Source organism: Pleuronectes platessa, chromosome 19, assembly GCF_947347685.1.
Source record: "Pleuronectes platessa chromosome 19, fPlePla1.1, whole genome shotgun sequence".
Classification (NCBI taxonomy): domain Eukaryota; kingdom Metazoa; phylum Chordata; class Actinopteri; order Pleuronectiformes; family Pleuronectidae; genus Pleuronectes; species Pleuronectes platessa.
In genome coordinates, this window is record NC_070644.1 from 10,234,900 (window position 1) to 10,261,389 (window position 26,490).

The window sequence follows — 26,490 nt, forward strand, 5'->3', positions numbered from 1 at the left end:
CCAGTATATGGAGCGGAGTGTCGTACAGGGTACACAGTGCAAGGAGACAGGTATATTTAGTATATTTAGTGGGTTTCAGCAGCAATGAAGAGGGTAAACATTTTGAAGGATTACTTTAATACTATATGTCAAGCAGTCCTGCTGCAATCTTAGTCTATGGTCAGCAGCCAGCAAGATCATGATCCACCATCAAGATCGGATGCCACTATAGTACACAGTCATTGTCCACTGCCGCCAATTAGGATCCATCATCAGCTGCCACCTTGGTCGTGGTCCATTAAATATATCCTGCTTTGTTTTGTGGATAGTTCGTACATCTCAAAGTTGTAAGCTTGTTTCCAGCGAGAATGATGTCAGTGTTAACTTGAGGCCTCATTCACTTAAATACAGATCTAGCGTAGTTTGTTTCAGTGTTGTCAGTCTTTGGGTACGTTGACACATTAACGTTTTTGTTTGTAATCTACTATAGCAATGTATTTAACACACTTTTTATATAGTGTACATTATTAACCAATCTTATAGCAATTACACTGCTGGTGAATGGTTTTCTATTAATTTATTTATTCACATTGCTGAATTATCGAGACTACTGTCTACTACTAAAAGTGAACTTGAGTTTCTTTTTTAAACATGTTTCGTTTGCCTCATATGTGTTTTTATTTGTGTCTGAATAAGCTTTCAGTTGTTAACCATGGTATTGACAAATCAACTTTCCTGTCGGGAATCATGTCTAATGCTGGACCAATAGTTGGCATCGATCTCGGGACCACCTACTCCTGTGTTGGTCTGTTCCAGCATGGAAAGGTTGAGATCATTGCCAATGACCAGGGCAACAGGACCACACCCAGCTATGTGGCCTTCATAGATACCGAGAGGCTGATTGGAGATGCTGCAAAGAATCAGGTTGCCATGAACCCCAACAACACGGTGTTTGGTAAGAGTAACATTTTATTAAGTACTGACACCTATGTTTTAAATTTAAAAAAAGAAAAGAATGAGTCTGTCACAAACAGTTCCTACGTAACTTGTTAATGACCACCTCACTGTGATTTCCCTGCCATTTGTAGTTTCCACCAGAGTTCAAAAGACCATAGATGGCCAAAATCCTTCCTTGGATGTCTGAGTGGGCTTCTGTAATCAATCAATCAATCAATCAAATTTTATTTGTATAGCCCATATTCACAAATTACAATTCATCTCATAGGGCTTTAACAGGGTGTGACATCCTCTGTCCTTAACCCTCAGCAAGAGTAAGGAAAAACTACTAAAAACCCTTTTAACAGGGTAAAAATATGTAGAAACCTCAGAGAGAGCCACATGTGAGGGATCCCTCTCCCAGGACGGACAGAAGTGCAATAGATGCCACGTGCAGGAAAACATCATCAATAATCAAAGTCTCTAGCAGCATTTGATGAGGGTAGACATCCCGAAGGACAACCCCAACATGACATGCCAAGCAGTCCCGCTGCAAGCACAGTCCATGCTCAGCAACCAGCAGGACCACGATCCACCATCCAGACCAGACGCCACTCCAGTCCTCAGTCACCGTCCACCGCCGCCCACCAGGACCCATCACGAGCCACCACCGCGGTCCTGGTCCACCGCCCGTGCCCAATGCCAACGCGACACAGGGTCCGCCACCAGCACCACGATCAGCCCACATGACTCAGAATCCGCCACACTGGATCCAACACCGCGACCCCCGGTGCGCGATCCACCATCTGCAATCCATGGTGCGGCCACAGAGGCCCTGGATCTGCGGGTGATAAAGCAAAGGGATTCCGGGGAAGGGGGATAGGGATGGAGAAGAGGAAGGAGAAGCTGGAAAGAGAAGCTCTGTGTGTCATGTGTCATTAAAATAGAACAAGTAACGTTCTGGCGCACTAATTAGCTCTAACTATAAGCTTTATCAAAAAGGAAGGTTTTGAGCCTACTTTTAAACGAAAAGATGGTGACTGCCTCCCGAACTGAAAGTGGTAGATTATTCCACAGCCGAGGGGCTTGGTGGCTAAAAGCTCTGGCTCCTACTCTACTTTTAGAGAATTTAGGGACGACAAGTAGGCTTGAATTCTGGGAGCGGAGTGCTCTAGCGGGTTTATAAGGTACTAACAGCTCTTTAAGGTAAAAAGGCGCTATATTATTAAGGGCCTTGAAGGTGAGGAGGAGAATTTTAAATTCTATTCTAGATTTAACTGGAAGCCAGTGTAGCGATGCTAATACTGGAGAAATGTGCTCTCTTCTCTTTGTTCTCGTCAGGACACGTGCTGCGGCATTTTGGACAAGCTGTAGAGTCTTTAACGACTTACTGCTGGAGCCTGATAATAATGAATTACAATAGTCCAGTCTCGAGGTAACAAAGGCGTGGACTAGTTTTTCTGCATCTTTTTGGGAAAGGACATGTCTAATTTTTGAAATATTACGCAAGTGGAAAAAAGCGGTCCTAGAAATTTTTTTTAAGTGACTATTAAAGGATAAATCAGGATCGAAGATCACTCCCAAGTTCCTGACTGTTTCATTGGAAGCAAGGGCAATGTCGTCTAGCGCAGCTATATCATTAGATAATGCATCTCTAAGGTGTTTGGGGCCAAGTATTATAACCTCTGTTTTGTCTGAGTTTAATAAGAGAAAATTGCGGGTCATCAAGGTTTTTAAGACCTTGAGACATGTTCGAAGTTTAGTTAATTGATTACTTTGTTCAGGTTTTATTGACAAATATAACTGGGTGTCATCCGCATAGCAGTGGAAATTTACCGAGTGTGTCCTGATAATGTTTCCTAGTGGAAGCATATATAATGAGAATAAAATTGGGCCGAGCACAGAGCCCTGTGGAACACCATGGTTAACTTTGGTGCGCACAGATGACTCATCATTAATTTGCACAAATTGGGAGCGATCAGAAAAATACGATTTAAACCAGTTAAGGGCGGTTCCATTAATGTTAATTAACTGTTTGAGTCTTTGTAATAAAATTTGATGGTCAATCGTGTCGAATGCTGCACTGAGATCTAACAGAACGAGGACAGACACAAGTCCCTGATCTGAGGCCATTAAAAGGTCATTAGTGACTTTTGCCAAGGCTGTCTCTGTACTGTGATTGGCTCTAAACCCCGATTGAAAGTCTTCATATATATTATTTTCCCGGAGAAACTCACACAGCTGATTGGCAACAACTTTTTCTAAGATTTTAGAGATGAAGGGGAGATTAGATATTGGTCTGTAATTGGCTAAAACCTCTGGGTCTAGTGTGGGTTTTTTGAGTAGGGGTTTGATGACAGCTATTTTAAAAGACTGTGGTACATAACCTGATGATAATGACAGATTGATAATGTTAAGTAACGAACTATCAATTAGGGGCAGAATTTCTTTAAGTAATTTGGTAGGAATGGGATCTAAAATACAGGTTGTTGGTTTAGAACCTGAGATTAATTTGGTAAACTGATCACGGGTGATCAGAGAGAAGCTGTCTAAGTAATGGGTAGGATTCTCAGCCGTTTCTGAGATCTCTGTTGTTGGGAGGGTATTAGTGCCAATTGAGGGCAGGAGATGGTTGATTTTATTTCTAATGGTTTGAATTTTATCATTAAAAAAGGTCATAAAGATATTGCTATTTAGGGATCGAGGAATACTGGGTTCGGTGGAGGTGTGACTCTCTGTCAGCCTGGCTACAGTGCTGAAGAGAAACCTGGGGTTGTTTTTGTAATGGAAGTCCACATTGTCCCAAATTTGTTTTTGGATTAGTAAAAGAAAACTTTTCATTTTTACAGATGCCAAAAGGCTGATTGGCCGCAGGTTTGATGACTCAGTTGTACCATCAGATATGAAGTACTGGCCATTCAAAGTCATTAATGACAGCACTTGCCCCAAAGTTCAAGTTGAGTACAAGTGTGAGTATAAGACCTTCTACCCAGAGGAGATCTCTTCCATGGTGCTGACCACCAAGATGAAGGAGATAGCTGAAGCCTACCTTGGAAAAGTATGTTATGGTATATTTTTTAAAACAAAGCTAGAATACTTGAAAGCTGTGGAATGAATTTTTATGTTTTTATTCCTTTCAGACTGTCAACAATGCTGTAGTCACCGTGCAGGCCTACTTCAATGACTCCCAGCACCAGGCCACTAAGGATGCAGGCATAATCTCTGTGTTTTGCGTATCGTCAGTGAACCAACTGCTGCTGCTATTGCCTATGTTTGGACAAGAAGGTAAAAAGGACATCACTGATAACAAGAAAGCTGTCCGTCGTCTGCACACCACTTGTGAGGCACATTGTCTTCCAGCACCCAGGCCAGCATCGAAATCGACTCCCTGTATGAGGGAGCTGACTTTTACCATCCATCACCAGGGCTCGCTTTGAGGAGCTCAATGCTGACTTCTTCCGCCGCTTACTGAAACCTTTGGAGAATATCCTTCTTGACGCCAAGATGGATTAAAGGACAGATCCATGACATTGTCCTGGTTGGTGGCTCCACCCGCATCCCTAAGATCCAGAAGCTGCTCCAGGACTTCTTCAATGGAAAGGAGCTGAACAAGTGTATCAATCCCGATTAAGCTGTGGCCTACGGAGCTGGTAAGCGATTCAACCAATTAATGTGCACCACTTAGTTTTTTGGACTTGGACTGTGATATCAATAGATGTTTAGCAGCTGACGGTCACAGTCACTCATTACCTAGTTAGGTGTCAAACTTAATATAATTTTCTGGATGTCAAACTGCTGTTTTGTCTTTACAGCTGTCAAGGCTGCCATCCTGTCTGGTGACAAGTCTGAAAATGTGCAGGACCTGCTGCTTCTAGATGTCATCCCTCTGTCACTGGTTATTGAGACTGCTGGTGGCTTCATGACTGCCTTAATCAAACGCAACACCGTCATTCCTACTAAGCAGACCCAGACCTTTACCACCTACTCTGACAACCAGCCTGGTGTGCTGTGAGGGACCGAGCAGGAAGACCAGAGAGCCACAGAGTTTCTTTGAACGAAAAGTTGTTTTTTAATTCAGTTTCCATTAACAAGAAGTAAAAAAGAACATCTCACAACCGGTAAAAAGGCAAATTATCCTCAAGCAGCAGCTGGCGACCAGTTGACAGCATCACAACAAAAAAGGCCCCCCTCGACTGAGAGATGGGAACATATATGGTGGCTGGTCAAGCCACTCAAAACAAAGAGGGGGATACACATAGACATGCTAACGTTGAAAACAAACTACCGCCACAACATAACATCCCCGTATTAGACCATATAATATTAACTAAGGAAAATGAATTAAATATAAATATCAAGCAATAATTAAAGATTTAACAATAACAAATAGAGATAAGGCAACAATGTCCTTCCCCATGATGGCAAGAGACATGGTGCAGTCCAATTAGGACTCAAAGCCATTTAAGGTGGTCTGCTGCAACTGGGCCTCCTTTTGCTGAATGGCCAGATGACTCCAGAAACAACCCCCCAGGAACTGGTAACTCAAAGAAAATGTAATTAATTATCACAGAAAGAAAATATTTAACAAATAAAAGTATGTTGTATGAAATCAAAATGTGTCCAGTTATTTTATATATGAAGTGGGTGCGTGTGCAAAAACAAACAACTAAGCAAATTAGAAATCAAGAAGTTACCACCATGTTTCGGAATGTCAGTGTGTGGTTGCTGGTGCGGTCATCACATGTGCGCAGGTAAGCATATTGGTTTTAATGACTTTTTTTCTTGCCACTCTGTTTCCCGCCCCAGAGGCCTTCCATGCATGTTTAAGCTTAATAAAGTTTACAGAACTGCAGACAAACATGGTTTAAACCTCGATCTTACCCAAGATCAAGGTGACATTTGATATTGATGCCAACAGCATCATGAATGTTTCTGCTGCTGAAAAGAGCATTGGAAAGGAGAAGATCAATATTGCCAATGACAAGGGTATTAAATGCTACTCCACCCTAATTTAACTGCAGTGTTATCCCAACATCAGAAGATTGAATGCTAATCTTACCTGTTTGATGACAGGTCGTCTCAGCAAGGAGGACATTGAACGTATGGTCCAGGAGACTGAGAAGTATAATATATAATATGAGGATTATGTCTAGTTTGACAAGGTGTATGCTAAGAATGGAGTGGAGTTGTATGCTTTCAACATGAAGTCAACTGTTGAGGGTGAGAACCTTGCTGGCAAGATCAGGGTTGAAGATAAGCAGAAGATCTTTGACAAGTGCTACGAGGTCATTAGCTGGCTTGACAAGAACCTAGTAAATACTCTGCTTTCCTTTTTCTTTTCTAATGATGACATTTGTCAGAATATTAAAAGTCCTCGTTTTGCAGACTGCTGAATATGAGCATCAATGCAAGGAGCTGGAGAAGGTGTGCAACCCCATCATCACTAAGCTGTATCAGAGTGACGGTGGCATGCCAGGTGGTATGCCAGAGGGCATGCCTGGTCATGCTGCTCCTGGTGCTGGATTCTATGAGGAGGTCGACTAAACATTCCCTCACTTCCTGAGAAAGTGCTCTAAGAAAGTAACCATCATATAGCACAAGTTATATCAAGTATAATTTAAAGTAAAAAATTGGGTCCCACTGTTGCATCATTTGACACAACTGGGAACCGCTTGTAGTTGGCTCAAAAGAGCAGTGAGTCACGCCCAGAGTTTTGTATGATGTCACTGCCTTTTCAATAAACTTGAAACCCTCCGTTTGACTCTGTCCATCTTTTTGTCTATCGGACTCAAATCAAGCCAAATGATTTGCTAAGAAACCATTTATAATTGACTCAAAAGTGTTATTTAGTTCCTATACTGGCTGCACTAATTAAGAGATATTGACACCTTGTTACGTCCTCTTTCAAAAGAGAGGGATTTAAATCTTGAATTATTATGGTTTTATCTTAGATATTCTTCGAGACACTCTAGTTTCTGAAAAGTGTTGTAGACCTATGCCTTCTAAGAAACATTATTCTAAACCCATTTTCGCTCAGAAATGCACATAATTATCTTGAATGTTACACCTGTAACAAGTCACACGACTATATGGGCGCCATTTTAAAAGGTGAAAAATAAATGAAAACTTAAGTTAAAGTTGATGATGAAAATGTTTTTGAAATTTTAAAAAAAATAATTGTGTTGGCTCTACATCAAACATATAGGCAATACACCATTCTGAAAATAAGGGCAGAACAAACAAATACCTCACAGAACATAAGACATACAGTAGATGCATTAAGGGCCTCTTCCTGTCGTCTATCTCAATCCCGTCAGAAGGAAAACATTTGGTCCACAGTCAACTTATGATTGTATAAAAAATGTAAATGTTTTTTATGTAATTAGAAAGTAAAATATTTTGAGTCTCTCTTTGCTCTCTAAAAAACTGAATACATTTGTTAAGCTTCCGGAGAATAAATATAAATGGAGAGTGTGCCTGGTCCTACCATTACTTTGTTCCTTTCTGGTATTTCCATCTACTTTGGTACAGTTGTAATCAATAAATTACTACATGAGCGCGGGCATCTCTGTACATCATTGCTGTCATTAAGTTATTTACCTTATGTAGAATTTAAAGCAAGGATACAAATTCAAGTTTTTACTTTTCTTTTTCACAGTTTACTCAGGCACAGTATCAGTCTTTGAGTTCTTATTTATCCATGTTTAAGAATTTCCAGCCCAAATGTTCATTCTATAAGACTGGGAGTGAGCGGAGAGAATTACCTGTCACAGGGGAGGAGACTGAGAAGGGGAGGCTATATAAGGGCTGGGTGTTTCCTCTTCAGATCATTTTGTTTGAGACCATGCTGCCACACCAGGAAGTTTGTCTGTTTTTTGGTTTTATGTGATTTAAGTATGTTTAAAAATACTGCATCCTAATTTAATTTAAATCTGACTCAACAGACCAAGCTATATCGTTACCAAGCAGACAGAAGCATAAAAGAGAACGTAACTTGTTTAAATGAATAGAAGTGTTTTATTGTTATGTACTTAGTTATATTTTTCATGAACAGGACAAAAGAAAAGCCTGAAGTATTACTTCTAACATAGAGGATGCATTAATATGTAAATTGTAAATAATTACATTATCAATGGTTAATAAATAATTTACTACTGCAGTATTCATCGTTATTTATGAACCATTGATTAAAGAAACGTTTTCCGGTGTACTTGAAGATTCTACTCCAGTCGGACAATTCTTTCAAGGTAACTCTTAATTCATTGACTTCCTACCCTGAAGAACTGGGTCCAAAATCTATTCATAAACATCTTATTTAATATATAATATGTATCATTATATATTACCATATTTTGTATTGTTTGAAGGGAAATTATTAACCAATACACAGTTTATCTAGCTTTTGAGCCCCAGAAAAACAGGTAACGTGAAATATTTATGATAAGGGAAAGCTCTTATACCTTTTTCTTTTGTACCACTAGATGTCGCAACAGAGTCATGATTATCTCACCCTATGACCTGGTTTGTCCCTGCACCATATCCACGTGTCCAGTGATTAAAGAAGGGGGTGGAGGGGGATAGAGAGCAAATGCCCCACTTACTTCTTGTGCAGGCACAGACACGCTGCTGACATACCAACATCTCTGACCCATCACACGCAGCCCCCAAAACCAACACATTCATCATGAACAGAGAACTTTGATTTAAAAAACAAAAAGGCACCAAATCTGTGGAGCACTAACAATCAGGGCAACCATCAATGTGTCCTGGTTAAAGCACTTGCTGGCATTCACCATGACTGTGTCGCATAATGGGACTTTTAAATCGATGCAAAGAGCAGATGGCCATATTACATAATATATTATTGCCTCTAAGTAGAGCTGAAACAGGGAGGGCCAGAGATTTCCAGAGCCCTGCCTTGATACAAGGCCAACATCACCCAAGCTTTTTTTTACACACAATGATTAAATGCTTTCTTAAGGACATCTCCCACAGACATAATTGTAGGTAATAATGTGACTATTCCCAAAAATCCAGATAAGTTTGTTGTCTTTTTTGTTGAATTCACTCAAACAGAATAATTCAATAGATCCTCTTATGAATTGATGCAGATAGGAAGGCCATCTTACAAAAGGGGGTTTGCTCCACCTTGCCTCTATAGGAAAAATATATTATATTAATTAACTCAAGAATTTCTTTCCAAAATCACAATATGTAGGTATTTTATATTTTGACCTCAATATAATACTATCCACTCTCCAGGAATTTCCAGTGTATTCTGACAGTTCTGTCACTGTAAGATCTCACAGACTTCACAGAAAGTGAATGCAATGAGCAAAAAGGTAACTAAGCTTAGGATACAACAATACAGAAACGGAACCCTGGAAGAATCGGTTCCTCTGTAACCCCCATGTCCTTGGAAGTGATGTTTAAAAATGTATTCACCTTTGTGAATTTCCAACAGCTGAGATCCTGATCTTTCGCTCCCGACATGCTGAGTCCATGTTTTTTATAGAGTTGCTCTTCATGTGGCCCAGACATTAAAATAAATTCCAGGGGGGAAAAACAGTTTTAAAGTTACGCTATCAGGAGTGTTCGAATAGACTTTGGAGGCCCAAGGCAAAAGGGATCTCGGAGGCCCTACATCTGTCACGGTTTGAGGAAGGAGATGGACCCAGGATGCGGAGGTAATAACAAAAAAAGGTATTTAACATAAAAAGAGTCTTTAAACAAGACAAAAACAAAACATGAACACTAACAGGAACCACCGGCGACAAGGCGCACGGAGAACAAGGAAAGATAAGCAGGGGAAGCTGGACAAGACAGCAGGACAAGACAAACCATATACGACAAAGTGTAGAAACGAGTAACAAACCAACAAAGGGCAAAATGGAACACAGAGGCTTAAATAGAGACACAAGGCTGGGGTAACTAGCCACAGGTGCAACACATGAGGACTGGGAAAGACAATCACCAAGACAGGAAGTGACACACCCGAGAAGCTGGAAAAATACACAAGGAAAGCGAGAATACAAAATAAAACAGGAAACAGAAAACACAAAGAGACAGAAATTAACAAACTAAAATGACAAAACGTCACAACATCGAACCAAACCACGCTCATGCAAATGTCTAAGTGCAAAAAAACACCAGATAGCTAGTGGCACGGGCCTTCGTCAGACCCTGGTGTCGTTGCAGTCTCCTGTACAAAGCCAGTCATCGGATTTAAGGGGGCTCTCACAAAAATATGCCTTGCTATGGACTGAAGAATCAACCATTCTCAGGGGCCCCCTCTTAGCTTGGTGCCACAGCTAAATATACCTTTTTGATAAACCCCTGTACATTGTGTTATAATAGTTGTCAATTATGGCTGTACCCTCCTTTTTAGAGGATGATATGAAATATCCTTGGCCATGGGCTACATTAAGTGTCAGGCACAGACAGTGTGTTAGGGACAGACAGTTTAGGGAGGGCTGGGGAGGGAGAAAGAGGGAATGTCACATACTGGGATACATGACTATGTTTACAGCTCCCAGTAAGAGGAACCCGTGAAAGGATCACTGTTTCAGCAGGTCACAGTGTTCTTACGGTCACAGCGTGTTTTACAATATTTGTTCATACGTAGAGTGAAGACAAGTCACTAAGGGAGCAGCAAACAAGTGCCATGTGCTGTCCTGATGAGAGGTGGCTTTTATTGTTTTGCGGCGAAAACTAGCATCGCACGGTTTATACACCTAAAATTAATAAAATCACAGCCAGAACATAGGACCTGGTTAAATGTATGTTAGTGGTGGTAGGCGACCAGTATATTTCACAACATTCCTGATAATGTAAAATTGATATAGACTACATGTTTAAAATTTAAGTAGTGGGCTGCCGACCATCACTTTATCGCTCTCTCTCTCATGCACTTGCATAGTTTTCAACAACATATTTAGTTTCTATTGTCGTAAAAATATAATTTTGTTAAGTCCATTTATCATACTCTAAATATTATGTGTAGCACAAATCTCCCTATATTATAAGACCAATATATTCTGTTTAACAGCTCAAGAATTTATTTTTTACAAGGAGGAAACAGCACCAGACAGAGAGAATGAGAGGAAGCAGCCTGTTAAACTGTATAATCTACATTGACATCACGTTACATCTGGCAACTTTAAAGCTCACAATGCTCCAGTTTGTTTTCAGTATTCGAGGATGAAGTTTGTGTGGGATGATCGGGGAGTGGGGGCGGGGTTTGTACGCGGAGGCCGGGCTGCTCTGCCCCGCCCCTCTCAGGGATGGCTCAGGGACATAGAGGAGAGAAGGGATGCTTGGTTTGTTCACTGGCTGCTGCTGCGGGGCTCAGTTGACCGGCTCCTGTCGCCCGGTGATGTGCGCGCACCCGTCTCCTGTCATCCCGGTAAACCAGTTACACAAGTCGGTAGCTCTGCTGGCTGAGGCACGGAGGGAGACACGTACTCCTGTCGGTAAGTCTTACAGACACACACACACACACAGACAAAAAGATGGGCTCAATGATTGTAGTCACTGACCGAGGCTGTGAGGTTGATCTGAGGCTTCATGGTTTTATAAACTTCACAAAAAACTTAAGGCGAAGTAAATGTTGATCTGTGGAGTCAAATCTGTTAATTGTGTGTTCGAGCTGCCCTGAGGGTATAGTTTTTGGCAATGTGTGTATTTTTATTTGTGTGTGTGTGTGTGTGTGTGTGTGTGTGTGTGTGTGTGTGTGTGTGTGTGTGTGTGTGTGTGTGTGTATATGCATGTACATTGTGAGTGAGGACACTTTGGGGAAATTTAGAATATTCTTGGTTGGACTTCACTTTCTGATATATTTCAAATGAGTTGTTGAGGGCTAAGATTTGGTTTAAGGGTAATATTAGGTTTATGTTAATGTTAGGGTAACAGGTTGTGTTTTTTCTGGCGGCCTACTGTAAATCAGTTTGAACAGTCACATTGTGGGGACTTGTCTTCCTCAAGAGGATAAAAAGCAAGCCCTCCATGACGTAAACTATTAATATTCAGGTGACGACATGTTTTAAGGTTAGGTTTAGGTTAGATTAGGTTTAGGTTAGGTTAAAGTTAGCGAAAGGGTAAGTGTCAGTATGGTTAAGGTTGGAGTAAGTTTTAGAGGATATCCATGTCAATGCAACGTCCTCTGAAGTAATGGAGACACAATGTGTGGGGGTGTGAGAGAGAGACAGAAACACTTGTTGCTTGTTTCCGTTATGCGATGACAAAATAATGTGAAAATGTGCCTCAATATGGAAAAAAGAAAGACAAGGACTAAAAGATTGTTGCTACAGTTAGGCCCACAGTCATGGTCATTATACATTTCACCGTTCGAGATAGAGACCCAATAATACGCAACACCTTTGTGCATATGGTGAAGACTTCATTTGTCCTATACTGATAACTCACACCAACTACAGTTTACTCTGATTCAGTTTGCATTGTCAGTGATCATAAAATATAGCATAAACTAACTCCGACAGTTTGGTAACATGTATAATGAGAACAAGTGAGTGTGATCAGTCTCTTTTAGTTTTTTTACTGTATCAAGATGCACACATTCCCATGTTGACAGCTGACAGATTGGCAGGATATTTGCTTCACCATGGGAGGATGATGATGATGCCGCTGCACGGGGGTGTCAGCTCAGGTTTATAATGGGATTTCCCAGGACGTGACCCGCTCCTCCGTTTCACATCTATTTAACCTTTAGGCTGGCTAGGAAGAGGTGAAATAGGCCATTGGCAGTTATAGCACCCAGCTGATCAAGTCAATACTGGATTAAACGGTTCGCTGCCTGCAGCTTACTGACTTTTTCCACTGTTATAGTCTTGCACCAGGACATTATTACACATTGATTGGGCATTAAATGCTAACTACAGCTAACTAGGAGTGTTTTAAAATGTTTTTTAAGGCAAAACATGGTTTATGAAGATGGCCCGGGGTGGTAATTCATGATAAGCAATTTTGGTCTCAACCTTATGACGGCTATTACTAACTTCATGTACCTGACACCAAGCCTTTGAGGTGAGTCTTAATTCCATCACGCCCACCATCAGGGAACCAAAGGGACGCTACAACTGATTTAAGTCCTTTTATAAAGTCTATAGGCCAAATCAGGTGTTCAGCATTTTTACCTAATTAGGAATTATTGCTTTTTTTAAAGATCCGTGGGAAAATGATCACTGCAGGTAGCGAAGGATGCGTTGTCTGTCATCCTTTTTATTTCTACCGTGTGCGTGAGGGGATTTACTGTAGGTTGCCCAAGACGTGCAATAACACAACACATTTACAAGCGTGTGGCAATAACTGTCGTTGAACAGTGCAATAACAGGACATGAGCTGTGGTTAATGTAGATTTTTATGACTTTGCTTGTTTGACTGCAGGTAGCTTTTGGAAGGAGCTATAAATTGGTTGATATGCATGTGAAAGGTGCGATGACAACTTTATTCTTGTCGTAAATTAACTTTTAGTACTTGTAGACTGTCTGTTCACACAGCACATTGTTGGTGTCTGATCAGTGTTTTTGTCACATTGATCCATTTTGAATTTGGTTTCTGTGTATTTTGAATCCTCTCAGTAGCTCTCAGTTCTATCTTGAGCCTCACCCACACACACAAAATCTGATTTTTAAACAGTTTTGTCAGAGAACTACACCTGAATATGTGAATTTGTGTTAAACTTATATCTGATATCATCTGCTAGTGTACAAATATTAATCCTAAATATCCCTTTTTTCATATTGGGGTTTTATTTAGTATTGAATAAACTAAAGAAAAGTATTTCAATTTTCTATCTGCTGAAAAATAAATCATTTTAGAACAACTTTTAAAAAACCTTCAGGTTTTCAAAAAATTCTTAGGTTTTGCTGCTATTTTAAATGTATCAAACAGAACACAAAAAGGCAACAGGTCATGAAAAATGTGTGTTTATAGTTGCAGTGTTGTTGTCATGAAATTTTTATTTAAAGCTCTGGGCATTGTTGCCTGTTGACTTCCCCTATTCAAACATTTTCCTAGAAAGGCTCTGATGCTGGTGAGCAAACCGGTTTTTATTTTCCATTACTGGGTTCAGTCTGTTCTAGTGTGAGAAGGAGTTCAAGTCAAGGTGTTTCTCTGCAAACAGGGATTAAGGGGTTCCTGCTATCTGTCACACGCTGTCTTTCATCCGAACTGTACGACAGTTCATGGTCAATTTGGGAATTGTAATGTATAGTATTTGTTATTTCTGATAAGAGTCCGATTTGACTCTTCAAGAACTGCGAGAAAACCATGACACACATTTCTGTCGTGCTTTGTAAATAGGGGTGGGACTAAATGGCGAAACCACAATGTATCATTGTCCTGACTGTTTAGTTTTCGTACACTTTTTACAATCATTTGATTTTATAGTTTTATATTTCTGCAAAATTTTATTTTAAGACTTAAGATCTGTTCTGCTTTCTGGGAGTTTACACCTTAGGCATTAGGGTATTGACAAGTTACAGTGAAATAATTCATGAAACTTACACATTTAGGGAACAAATATCTATAGTTATGTGAAGTTTGGTGCAGCTTGACTGAATTTAAGGCGACTGTAGGACCTTTGCGGATGTATAATTACCATACAATCTTTAAAAAAATATCATCCAGTCTGTAAACAGCATCAATAGCTTACTTTATTTGCACTAAAAAGGTCATTATTATAAACCTGAAACACACGACTGTGTAGATTTTATCGATTTATAAAATGTAGAAAGTTTCCCCACGTGAAACACAAAAGCTTAGAAACTATAATATCTTCTAATAAATTGTCATATGTATTGTTAGTATTATTACTAAGTGACTAGTTTATGGGGGAAAAAAGACAACTGACAGAACAGCGGCACTTCAGGGGCCAATCATATTTCTGCCCCTGTTTGTCATTTTCAAATGTTAAACTAAAAGTACATTTGACTTCCATTATATTCTTAAATGTGAGAAAATAAATTGAATAATTAACAATCAAGACAGAGGGTGAATTCTTCCAAGGCATATGTAAATAGAATGTTCTCCTGTCTAATGGGAAACCCCACAGCACAGTTTAAAGGCAACATTCAGACCACTATTATCTTTGAGAGAAGAGCCAGCACTTTTCCAGCTTAGCAGCTTAATTCAGTTTGGGCTACGCGTTACGTAAGATGGCTATATGCAGCAGGAAGCTAATCCAGTGCCTTGACCTTAATGCCAATTATCAGATCATGGTGACGCTACTGAAATTAAGACATCGTAATGAAGACTTGATGGCAGTCAATCGGCGAAAGGCTTTGGGATGTTGAGGAACTCTAAAAATTAAAACTTAAATCAAGAGTCGTTTTAATGATCATGTGGCAAAATATATTTATAATGAGGGTTAGTATAAGTGTAGATATGGTATAACAACACACCCCTGACCAGACTTGCAGCATGTTATCGCCTCCTCCAATGAGGTTACAATCTCACCCTTGTCACTTTGTTTGTATATTTGTTTATCAGCAGGATTACGTAAAAACCATTGAACGGATTTCCACGAGACTTGGTAGAAGGATGTGACATAGATCCGGACAAAAGGGCAGATCCAGGATTCTTTTTCACTTCCCTTTGTGAGATGTTAAATTTTCTTGGTATTTTCACTGGGTAATCATTAATTGATCTTGATGAACAAAGTCAGGCACATTTAGGAGGGGTTGTACTTTGGTGATGCTTGGTTGAGTTTAATGGGGCTATTGGGCCTAGGTAGAAGTATCTACTAATGTACAATTTAAATACAAGGCAAGGCACAGTTCAGAGGCAGAGGTCGATTCAAGGTGCTGTACGGAGACATTTTATACAACACAGAGACGAAATGAAATACATTTGTTTAGAATCAGAAAGCGGAGTAAAACTAATTTTCAATCAAAATAAAAGCGAATAATAACAGAAAATAAGAAAATGAAGAGGTGAAAGGAATTAAAATAATACATGTGTATACAATATTAAAAAATTGGGATAAAAAAATTGTTTAGTATATTATGCAGTGTTGTGTTTTCTTAGAAACACACATGCCTCACATATGTCTCTCTGTTGAAGAGAGACAGGACATACAAGAAAAGCTTATCATATTAGGCCCAGTTTAAAAATGTCACTTTGATCTATTATTTTTCAGTGGGAATAATGACTTCTCACTGGCTTAAATAAAAATACAACCACAGAGTTGCAGAGTTGCCCAAAAACTACTGATGAACCCATTACATTTTTGTGCACGTCCAGGATTGTTGACATTCTTTGACATTGCAAGATGTTTTTGAGCATTTTTGTTGATTTCTCAGAGAATGATTCATGGATCTTAATGAAATTATATGTGAAATGATATTTTGAGGACACAATAAGTTTATAATTTAGACATTCTTGAACAGTAGAATATCAATTTGTTCCTACTCAAGCGTTTTACTGGTCGAAAGGTTTGGCTCTGTTCAATACGTCACATCCTGTCACATCCTCAACTGACAGCAACAAATTCATCTGTGATTGGAAAAGAGCGTTAGAGAGAGAGAGAGAGAGAGAGAGGGCATGTGACAGAGCGTGTGAGAGGGGGGGGGGGGGGGGGATGTAACCAGCCGTATGTGTCTCTGTTGTCCAGGCAAGCGGCCTAACTCAGATTATGCAATCAGTTGTGCTGCATGTGCCAGCTGGTAGAGGTAGTCTGAAACAGAGAGGATGTTTTTTTAATCCCCAGTGAAACATCAAACGTTCTTTCTTTCAGTTCATCACATTTAACTGTTCTGCTTTCAGACCTTGTGCCATTTTTATTACTATGAGGATTATTACTGTTTAGCACGTGCATGTAAATGACAGGATGCGATACCTCTGCCAAGGAGGTCTTTTACCCAGTACATTTGTTTGTTTGTTTGTTTGTTTGTTTGTTTGTTTGTTTGTTTGTTAGTTAGTTAGACGGATTACGCATAAAATACTCGACAGATTCCACGAAGCTTGGTGGGAGGATGCTGTATGTGTCAGGCAGGAATCCACAACATTTTGGTCCAGATCCAGGTTACATGGTGTATACAGGAATTTTTGGTTTCCCCTTCTTTAACATTGGCATTTTTGATTGATTTCTCTGGAAATAATTCATGGATCTTAATGAAAGAAATATATTTAGGGAACTGATGTCTATGGGTTTGGGAATTTTGGTGCAGCTTGATGAACATCTACTGGGACTGTTGAAGAGGAATGTGCTCTACTGAGCGTCATTGTAGTTCATGTTTTTTTCTCCTCTTTATTTTGTTACCACCTCTGCCAAGGAGGTAAAAATGTCTTAGAAAAATGTTTATCTGCGTTTATTGTTGATTAGCAGGATTACGCCAAACCTGCTCAAATGATTTGTTAGAAATGTTGTGAAGGGTCTGAGCATCACCCGAATACGATCCCATCAATTTTTTTTCAAATAAAAATCTGTATCAAGCGAATTTAAATGTTTCATAAGGGGACAGATGAGGTTTGCACTCTGGTGAGCACCATTAGTCCAACGTATGACTTCAGTGTCAGACAGTGAGAAAACATCACTGCTGCACCAGGCAGTTTTCATTTGTCCTGCAAACATGTTGTGACTGAACACAAGACCTTAACCTCTGCTGCAAACACTGTGGATCATGTGGCTTGATCTGACAGTTCACCAGTCCACCTCCCTTTGTTTTGTTTCCCCTCCAGCAGCCAAGGTTTTTGTGGTGCCACAATGAAGAACGTCTCAGGAGCAGCCCTGCTGTTGTTGCTGTTGTTCTTCACGCCGCACGCACAGGGAACAAGTAAGTGTCTCAGTATCATCCTGAGTGAGGAGGTGGTTGTTGGTACAGGAACCAGAGCTGCCCAATCCAAAGATGATGAGTATCATTGTTGGATATTTTTTTGTGGTTTATTACACATCTTGCACATTTCAAATCAAAGTTGAATCCGTCTGCGACTGCATAAGTTCTCTATCTTTGTTATGAAACACATCTTGATAAGTGTGTAACCTTGTATTTAATTTAATTTCCTCCTCATAAAGATTCCTTAGGCATCAGCCCTCCGGAGAAACCTGCTCTGACCAGATGTCGTTCTCCTGAAAAGGAGACCTTCACCTGCTGGTGGGAGCCAGGATCTGACGGGGGGCTGCCCACCACCTACGCCCTGTACTATCGCAAAGAGAAGTGAGTTTCATGCAGAGGCACATTCACTGTAGAATAAGTGACACGGATGGGTTGTCAGCTGTTCACCTCTATGTTCATCAGGGAGGTTTATGGATGAGCAGCTGGTTTGACACCTATCTTAATATACATATCAGAGGAAGATCAGAGCGTAAAAACCAGTATGGCCGACACTGGTTATCTTCACATTCCTCAGCTGTGTCTTAACTCAGGGGCTACATCCTTCAGAGGGCGCGGTCTACCCGGCCCACGAAGACTGCTTCCTTTATGGGCCATATATACTGCAAAGGCTGATCCGTCGGTCTGGTCTACAGAGGATTTCCGGGATCAGTGTCACCAGCTTGTCCCGCTCTTGTTGCTGTTATAGCAACAGAGCCACCTTCGAAGGAGGAGCCTTTGAAATGGGACGGTGCTGTCGCGCAGCTGTGACTCAATCACTCGTTCGGTAGCAGCCTACCTGGTGTCGTGCAGCATTGAGGGCAGCAGACGGTTGTAAGAGGATAAAGACTGCAGAGAGTTATGTGGCACCGGTTGTTCCCTTGGCTTTGGATTTGAAAACCGTGTGGGGCTCTTAGGGCGTTGACACAGAAGGAGGGGACCTTTTCCGTTCCATCACTGTAATGATCAAGTGTTATGTATGAAATGTCAGGATGGAGAAATCTTTGGCTTTTGATATCCAGCAGCCATGGAGAAGGTGCAGAAGTTTAAATCATAATTCAATTACACTGGAGCCTGCGTGAATGAGAGCAGATCTGTGACCCCGCTATGGAGGGCTTATTTAAATATATTTGAGGTTTGGATAAGGAGTAATATTTTTTGAGTAAATATTTTCAATTAATTCAGTCAATAATAACAGACCCTACTGTCCTGTAGAGCCCACTGCTCTGAAAAGACTAACAAATATTTTAGAGATTTTAAATCTGTCGCTTTAATGTCTAAGCTTAAGAAGAGACTCATTACTGTCCATGAAACATCCACAGTCAGAATCTCCCATTGTTTCCTTAGCTGTTGGTTTGTCTAAAATCATATGATGAAATTGTCTTCCAAAGAGACATCATGCTGCTGCTACAATAACATCATCCCTTTAAAAATGTGTCCATGTACAGTACATCTCCCACTGTAAGCCATACAATAAATTAACTTAACATTAAAGTGCTGTTCAACAGGATTCATTACAAGTGTCTGTGGGAGCTGTTATTATTCCTCCATTTTCTTTGAAGTAAAGCCATTGCCAATATTTCTAGTAATTATTTTTATAATATTAATACTTTATATTACCCCTGCCATCAGCCTAGAGAGGTTACAGCCTGTTTGCATCACAGCAAGGGGCTGAACCTTTTGGTAAAAGTATACTGCTGCTGAACAGCTCCTCCGACCAATCAGCAACAGTCGCTGCTACTATGTCAACGGTAGGGCTCCCGTCCCGGGCTCCAGAGGCATTCTTTAAAGAGTCTACTGGGATTCGAACCCAAGTGCCTGAAGCGGTGGTAAAGTGCTCACACCCCACGTCAGCAGAGATGTTATCAGTGACTTCTCGAAAGTAGAACATCTGTAGAAGCAAAGCAGAAGAAGCAGAAGTACAGTAAAGACAGTTTTGTAGGAGGCAAGAACAAATGCAATGTTAGACAAGACTCAGGCATAACAGGACTGATTTTGACTAAATACAAATTTTAATCTTAAAATTCAAGTATAGTAGAAGCTTGGTAGCTGTCCACTTGGAACGTTTTCTTCCATTTTTGTCTTGTATTGTCCTACACTCACACAAACACACATACACACAGACACAAGTTTCAGGAATTGTAGCACGAGGAAGACATGCTGTTCTCTTGAAATGCAGCAATGCATGTGATTACATTACATGCCATTCCCCTGCGTCTCTTGCAGCTCTGATACAGTGTACGAGTGTCCCGACTACCACACGGCCGGGGAGAACTCCTGCTTCTTCAACAAGAACGACACGTCCATCTGGGTCAACTACAACATCACTGTGGTGGCCACCAACGCACACGGCAGTACCTTCTCCGACCCCGTGGACATAGATGTGGTCTACATCGGTGAGGGAACGTGTGCCGCTTGTTTTTCGTGTGTTGTTTTCTACGTTCTTTGGAGACAAAAGTTCCACTTGAGGATTAAAAGCGTGTTTTCTATGCCAAAGATTAAAACTTTGTGAAACTGCCTACAAATGGGTGGCTACAATGAAATGAAGTGTAAGATAAACGGGTGATTTAAAGGATAAGTTATAACATGCATTGCTTTATTTTCTCCATGCCACACCCTATCAACACTTGATATGGCCACAGCTGACTGGCGCCTTCCTTCATTACAATCAACACGGACACTGCTGTTTATTTTAAGTCAAACCTAAATATGCAATCCTGCTGCCAAAAATACTCTGTAGAGCTCCAAATACGTATTAATCCATGGCTGAAAATAGACTCCCCCACAAATTACATTTTCAAAATCTACAGTGCCCATCTGTTTCGGGCATTTACTTTTCCTTTTTCGATTTCAATGTCTTTGTGTCCCATTTTCAAATTAGGTAGAAATAGGAAATGAGGATGAGAGCGGAAGAGACACAGACTAAGTAAAGGTTTTTAGACCTTTCATGGAATTTGCTGACAAGAAAAAAGAATAAGAATAATCCCATTGTTTCTCTTTTATTTAGTGAATGATTAAATATAAATACTGGATAGACCTACTTCATATTATGCAACAATATGTAAATATTGTATGAGGAATGGAATTAGTCCCATTCTGTCATGTTGTAAGGTACAAATACATGTTGTCTGGTTCATGAAATGTCAAAAAACTAACAAATATAAAGTCATATATCTAAAAGACACAGACTTGAAGCTGCTAATCTGCAACTTCCCTTTGTTGCTCTGACCTGATAAGATTATCAGTCCTAAGCAAAATGCGTTAACCCTTGTCCTCACAACATGTCAACTTTGTGTCTCCAAGAAGATAAACAAGGTCAGATATTAACATTAATCTCAACCTTGTCGTCCCACAAGTGTCAAACATTTTTGAAAGTCTCCCCTGCAGTGACACAGTTTAGTCACCGGAGGTGTGCGTTGGTTTACTTTAACACAGAGAAAAAGACAAAGACACAAACTGGAATCAAAGTGGTTTTAACAATAGAGTGTTTATGAAGATGGACAACATGACCGCTGCCCAAAAGCGAAAGTGTCTTGATCGCCATCTGGTGGCCGGTTGCAGTGTAGGTCATAAAGCCCGTCTCCTACATGATAGTGGATGAGACATGGACCAAACTAAAAAGTCAAAGTACATTTGAAATACATTTTTCTCCAATAGTTTGAGTTTTGGATAATGTTTTGTGTCAAACATTATCCCTGAAAAGTCCCGTTCAAACTTTCTCTCTCCCTTTCCAGTCATGCCTAATCCTCCAGAGAAGGTAGCGGTGACTGTGTTGGAGGACAAGGGCTGGCCCTTCCTCCGGGTGTCATGGGAACCGCCACACAAGGCCGACACCCGCTCTGGCTGGATCACTCTGATCTACGAGCTCCGCATCAGGTTGGATGGAGAAGATGAGTGGGAGGTACGCAGCTCGTTACTCGCCCGAGGGAGTTCAAATTTTTTCAAAAATAACATCTTAGTTCAAGCCATCTGTTAGTGGGCACTGACCCTGTAGTTGACTATGGCTTCTGACCTCTGACCTGTGTATTGACAGGGTGGTACATTTTGCCCAGTTTTGATTAAATTCCTCATAAAATCATTTAATCTTATTTGGTGTACCATGCATTGACAATGAGAGCTTGAAGGACTGACTGGAGGAGTCATCTGTGTCTTATTGTATTTCCAGATGCACCTTGCAGGACAACAGAAGATGTTTAATATTTTCAGTCTGCGGTCAGGTGGTACGTACCACGTCCAGGTGCGCTGTAAGCCCGATCATGGTTTTTGGAGTGAATGGAGTTCCACCTTCGACGTCAAAGTTCCCGAATGTAAGACAACACATGCACTATAACATTTACCAGTAAGATATAATGTACAGAATGTATTGAAGAAGAAGTTGAACATTACCATTGGGCCATGTCACTTGATGAGATCATCGATATCATATCTCATATCTCATTTGTTTCATCCATGTAAACCACAAAAATTAAAACATAGGATGTTGTGTTTTCACAGTGGTTGTTTTCATGTGCCAAACGATGTCATGGTTATAAGTAGTATTTTCTGGAGTTCACTTCTTTACTATAATGTGCCATTTTCCCACTGAAATACTGCATTGCACTCATCCACTCTTGAACTACTGGAGTGTTGAGGGTAATACACACTTCTTCCTGGCTGCACTGTTGTTGGGCAGATTTGTCATCCCAAGGCCCCTGAAATCCTCCGGAGAGAGAGCGGCAATGTGGTCAAACAGCTGCAACTATTGGATGTGCACCAGGCATGCTCATCTCCTGTCTCCAGTCTTAATTAAGCCAATCATCAGGGATGTTACATGGGACTCTGGGGGCCCCGGGAAAAATAAATCATGGGGGGGGCATGTTTGCACCAAACCAACCCATTCGAAGAAACATATTATACCAAACCATGCACATCGCATACTGGGTATACACATATATAATAGTATTGGAGTATATTTGGGGCAAACCCCCTACATTACCCAAGACCATTGGTTCCCAAACTGGGGTACGTGTACCCCCAGGGGTACGCGAAGTGGTTCAGGGGGTACGCGGGGAAATATTGGATTTGCATTTTGCATAGCTCAACATCTTTCGTGTCCTATCGCACGCGCTGCGGGGGGTACGTAGCTGGAGATTGAATGTCTGAAGGGGTACGGGACTGTATAAAGTTTGGGATCCACTGCCCTAGACACATCATACACACACTTTTAGACGTTATAATCTTCAACAAAACCTTTCAAATTAAGAAGCTTGTCAGAGTCCTCACAAAATGATCGTTGCTGTTAACGTCCCAGACAATTTTCTGCTTTTTCCAAAACTGTTGCAACGCCCCTGCTTACCTTAATCTGAAATCCAGCCTCATGTTAACAGACAGGTTAGAGAGTTTTATCAATATCAATGATAATATTCCTTTATCAAGCCAGGGGAATGACAAAAGCTGCTCCGATGAATTATACTCCTTTAACATCCTATAATAGTTATCACCACCATGAGGTTGCACAAGGTTGTATGTTATGCTGTAGCACTCATGTTATTATGTAACTTTACAGATTTCCATCGGGAGAAGTCAACGTGGATCCTCATCACAGTCTTTTGTGCCTTCATCTTCCTAATCCTCGCGTGGTTGTTACACATGAACAGCCACAGGTAAAAAAAAAAGGGATCATGAATGCCTGATGCAAAATGTTTGGTGGAAAGTTTATTGCAATATTAATGTATGTGTTATATGCTACTGACGACCACTACAGCTGTGGTTAAGGCACTTCATTATTGGATTATTTTAAGATTTCAAACAAGTTTTTTAACAATCCCATGACGTAAAGATGAATGGAGCTCCTTTGGTATAAGCATATTACTTTTTAACCACATTATTCATATAAACATTTTTATATTTATTTTATTTTCTTTATATGATGAATAACAATAATTTATTGGTTGTGATCAACACCAAAAAAGTCTTAACATTTAAAAAACAAATGATATTTCTTCTGCTGCCCACTAGCCCTCACAATAATAGTGTTTATTTTTATTTGTTTTGTTTTGTGAGAAGTCTGAAGCATTGCATTCTGCCACCTGTCCCCGGTCCTAAAATCAAAGGATTTGATAAACAACTTCTAAAGGTAAAGCTGAAACACACTGATCAATGTTTTCATGCGTGCGACAATGATGTGACACTAATGATGATGTTTGAGTCAGAAAAATGACTTCAGTGTAATCCTGCTTTGTGTGTAGAGTGGCAAGTCTGAGGGGATCTTCAGTGCAATGATGGTGTCCGATTTCCCCCCGACCACATTGTCCAACTGTGAAGATTTTCTGGTGGAGTTCTTAGAGGTGTACATCCCTGAGGAGCAGGAGCTGATGCTGGAGGAAAGCAAGGATCTGCACGATACCTGCCTCAAATCCGGGGGCTCCACGTACGACAATGACTCCGGCCGGGGCAGCTGTGACAGCCACACTCTGCTGATGGATAAGTGCGGAAGGTTAAAAGAGGAAGAGAAGCGAACAGATCAGGAGAAAAGTCCGATGGACACTCAGAGGCACCAGAAAAAATGGAATGAGGGTCCGTTGACCTATTCTCATGATGATATCGTTAGCCCCGACATGTCCAGTGGACGGGTGAAGACCTGGCCTTCTGTGTATTCGCCTCTGCCTCAGTACAGCTCACTGAACCAAATGAGCTTGCTTGAGACAGCGAAACAGCACTGCCTCTCCGACAGCCTGTTCCCCCCAAGCTCCTCGTCCTCCTACCTCACCCAGCCTGGCCATGGCACCAATAAAGAGGCTCTAGGACCAAGCTACTGGGACAAGAAATATCACTCACTCCATCCCCAGACGCAGGCCCTCTGGCAACTCCAGGCCCACAGCGAGGTCAACATCTCCAGCGTCGGCCGCAAACAAGCACCCGTTGGTCTGCAGCCGCTTGCTCTCCGGCCCACCGGGTATGTCGAAGTCCAGAGGGTCAACGAGGAGGACGTGGTGCTCCTGCAGCCTGTCATGTCGGACTGTGGGGCTGACTGCCCCCTGCCACGCCAGGAGGAGGACTACAGCAAGGTGAAGGGGGTGAACGGTGACAACGTGCTGCTTCTCCAGAGAGAGGTGACGGGACACGAGGCGGAGAGGTGCCCTTGTGAGGACCAGGCGATGAATGGAGCGATGGAGAGCTGCCTCCCGTCATCCATCATTACCCAGAAGCCTGCAGCCTGCTTTCACACTGGCACACCAGTCCGGGATGACACTAGCCTGGCAGTGAGTGGCTATGTTGACACTGCCACCATATTTACTACTTACTAGGTGCTCAGAAGCCCAACAGGCAGGTCTGGAACATTGTGAGACCTGTTTTAAGGTGGAACACAGACAAAAAGAGCTACTCCAACACTGTTATTCCATTTATCATAAATCTAATTTAAGAGACAGTTGATACATGATAAAGAACTAAAATAATTTGATTGAATGATGTGAATAATTCATAATTTAACTTTAAAGGTATAAAGTAAACATTTATGATTGATTGTATAAGATGTCTGGTACTACCTGCTGTCATTATGATTAATTTATTTAGTAAAATAGTACAGGATTTTATTTTTGTCCCTTTCCCTGTGCAAATTTCTCCCCGTCGAACTCAAAGCTGTTGGCTGGATACCACACAGAACCTGTTTATAGAGAGATATATTCCAAGAAGGAAAACTGAGAAAGTGGTATTTTTGGGAAAATAGTATGATTGTGTAATTGCTCGGCATTGTGCAACACAAACCTTAAGTGACTTCGTCTCTGTTGTTTAACAGTGATAAAATGCTGTGTATGGCCATTTTTTTTATTTTTGCACAAATATGTTTTTATTTATCGCTTTACAAACAGCCAATCACCTAATCACTAAATGCAATCAAAAACTTAACTCAATGGATTTTGGAGAACCCGTCGTAAAAATCAATAGTAAGAAATGTACAAATGTGATTTTTGTTGGGGTGTTTCTATATGGTTCCAAAGTACTATATTGATATGTACATGCTTGTTATCGTTACCTGGTTGTAATAATTAATAATGAGGCAAAAACTTGATTGACAATACCCTCTGACACAGACAGCCACTATTATCCAAGGCTTTTAAACCAAAAACTGGGAACTTTTTAACATACAAAAACCTTGAATGACCACAGAAAGTAAATTTTGTCACTAATGCCTAATGAAGTAAATCGTTGTGAATACATAGCTTGAATCAGTTGTGTATTATTTTGTCTGTTTTGATAAATAAATGACAAGAGCTGAGAATTGGTCAGAAATGTTGCCTTAACCAAATTGTCTGCCAACGTAAACTTGTTTTTCAAAGGAGGAATTGTTGCACTAATGGTGGATTAGTTATTTGGAAGTAGCATTAAGATAAAACATAAATACTCAAATACAGTTTGAACTCCTGCATTCATAATTTAACTAAATCAGAAGTAGTATTTTCTTTCTGCAACAAAAGGGAAACTGTAGGTCATTAATATCGCATCCATATTTTAATATTGCAGATGGATGATGCGGAACTACTTCATAAATACATTCCTTTGATTTTCTGATTTATATAATTGTTCTTTAACTATTATTATTGGTTCTTTGGTTTGTAAAGCTTAATAAAAAAAAAAGGGAGAAATGCTCCAATATTCAAATTCTTCAGAGGGATAGAAGTGAGGTCAGGGACACCATGAGATCCTTCCTAGACTCACAAGAACACACGTTTACTTCTTCTGTGCCTGACGAATCCACTCTCCGCCA

The 26,490-nt window shown here is 40.6% G+C and overlaps 1 protein-coding gene and 1 pseudogene across 3 annotated transcripts; both read left to right on the top strand.

The window, feature by feature from the left end:
- Nucleotides 1–694: 694 nt before the first annotated feature.
- LOC128425329 (heat shock cognate 70 kDa protein-like) lies at nucleotides 695–5,473 on the top strand (annotated as a pseudogene).
- Nucleotides 5,474–11,201: 5,728 nt separating this feature from the next.
- Nucleotides 11,202–26,004, top strand: prlra (prolactin receptor a). 3 transcript variants are annotated; one of them, XM_053411481.1, is made up of 9 exons: nucleotides 11,202–11,387; nucleotides 17,617–17,708; nucleotides 17,948–18,089; nucleotides 19,971–20,140; nucleotides 21,479–21,645; nucleotides 21,910–22,051; nucleotides 23,290–23,386; nucleotides 23,787–23,859; nucleotides 23,972–26,004. In XM_053411481.1, exons 2-9 carry the CDS (start codon nucleotides 17,639–17,641, stop codon nucleotides 25,028–25,030), a joined length of 1,920 nt encoding a protein of 639 aa, XP_053267456.1. In that variant the 5' UTR covers nucleotides 11,202–11,387; nucleotides 17,617–17,638; the 3' UTR covers nucleotides 25,031–26,004. The 3 variants fall into 3 exon arrangements, with proteins under 3 accessions (XP_053267456.1, XP_053267455.1, XP_053267457.1); XM_053411480.1 differs by having other exon boundaries at nucleotides 11,203–11,387; nucleotides 17,614–17,708; XM_053411482.1 differs by having other exon boundaries at nucleotides 11,204–11,387; nucleotides 17,614–17,708; nucleotides 23,790–23,859.
- The last annotated feature ends 486 nt before the right edge of the window (nucleotides 26,005–26,490 follow it).

Coding starts and splice junctions, on each gene's coding strand:
- prlra (XM_053411481.1), top strand. CDS start 17,639: ATGAAGAACGTCTCAGGAGCAGCCCTGCTGTTGTTGCTGTTGTTCTTC. Junction 18,090..19,970: donor CTGTACTATCGCAAAGAGAA/GTGAGTTTCATG, acceptor CGTCTCTTGCAG/CTCTGATACAGTGTACGAGT. Junction 22,052..23,289: donor CGACGTCAAAGTTCCCGAAT/GTAAGACAACAC, acceptor GTAACTTTACAG/ATTTCCATCGGGAGAAGTCA.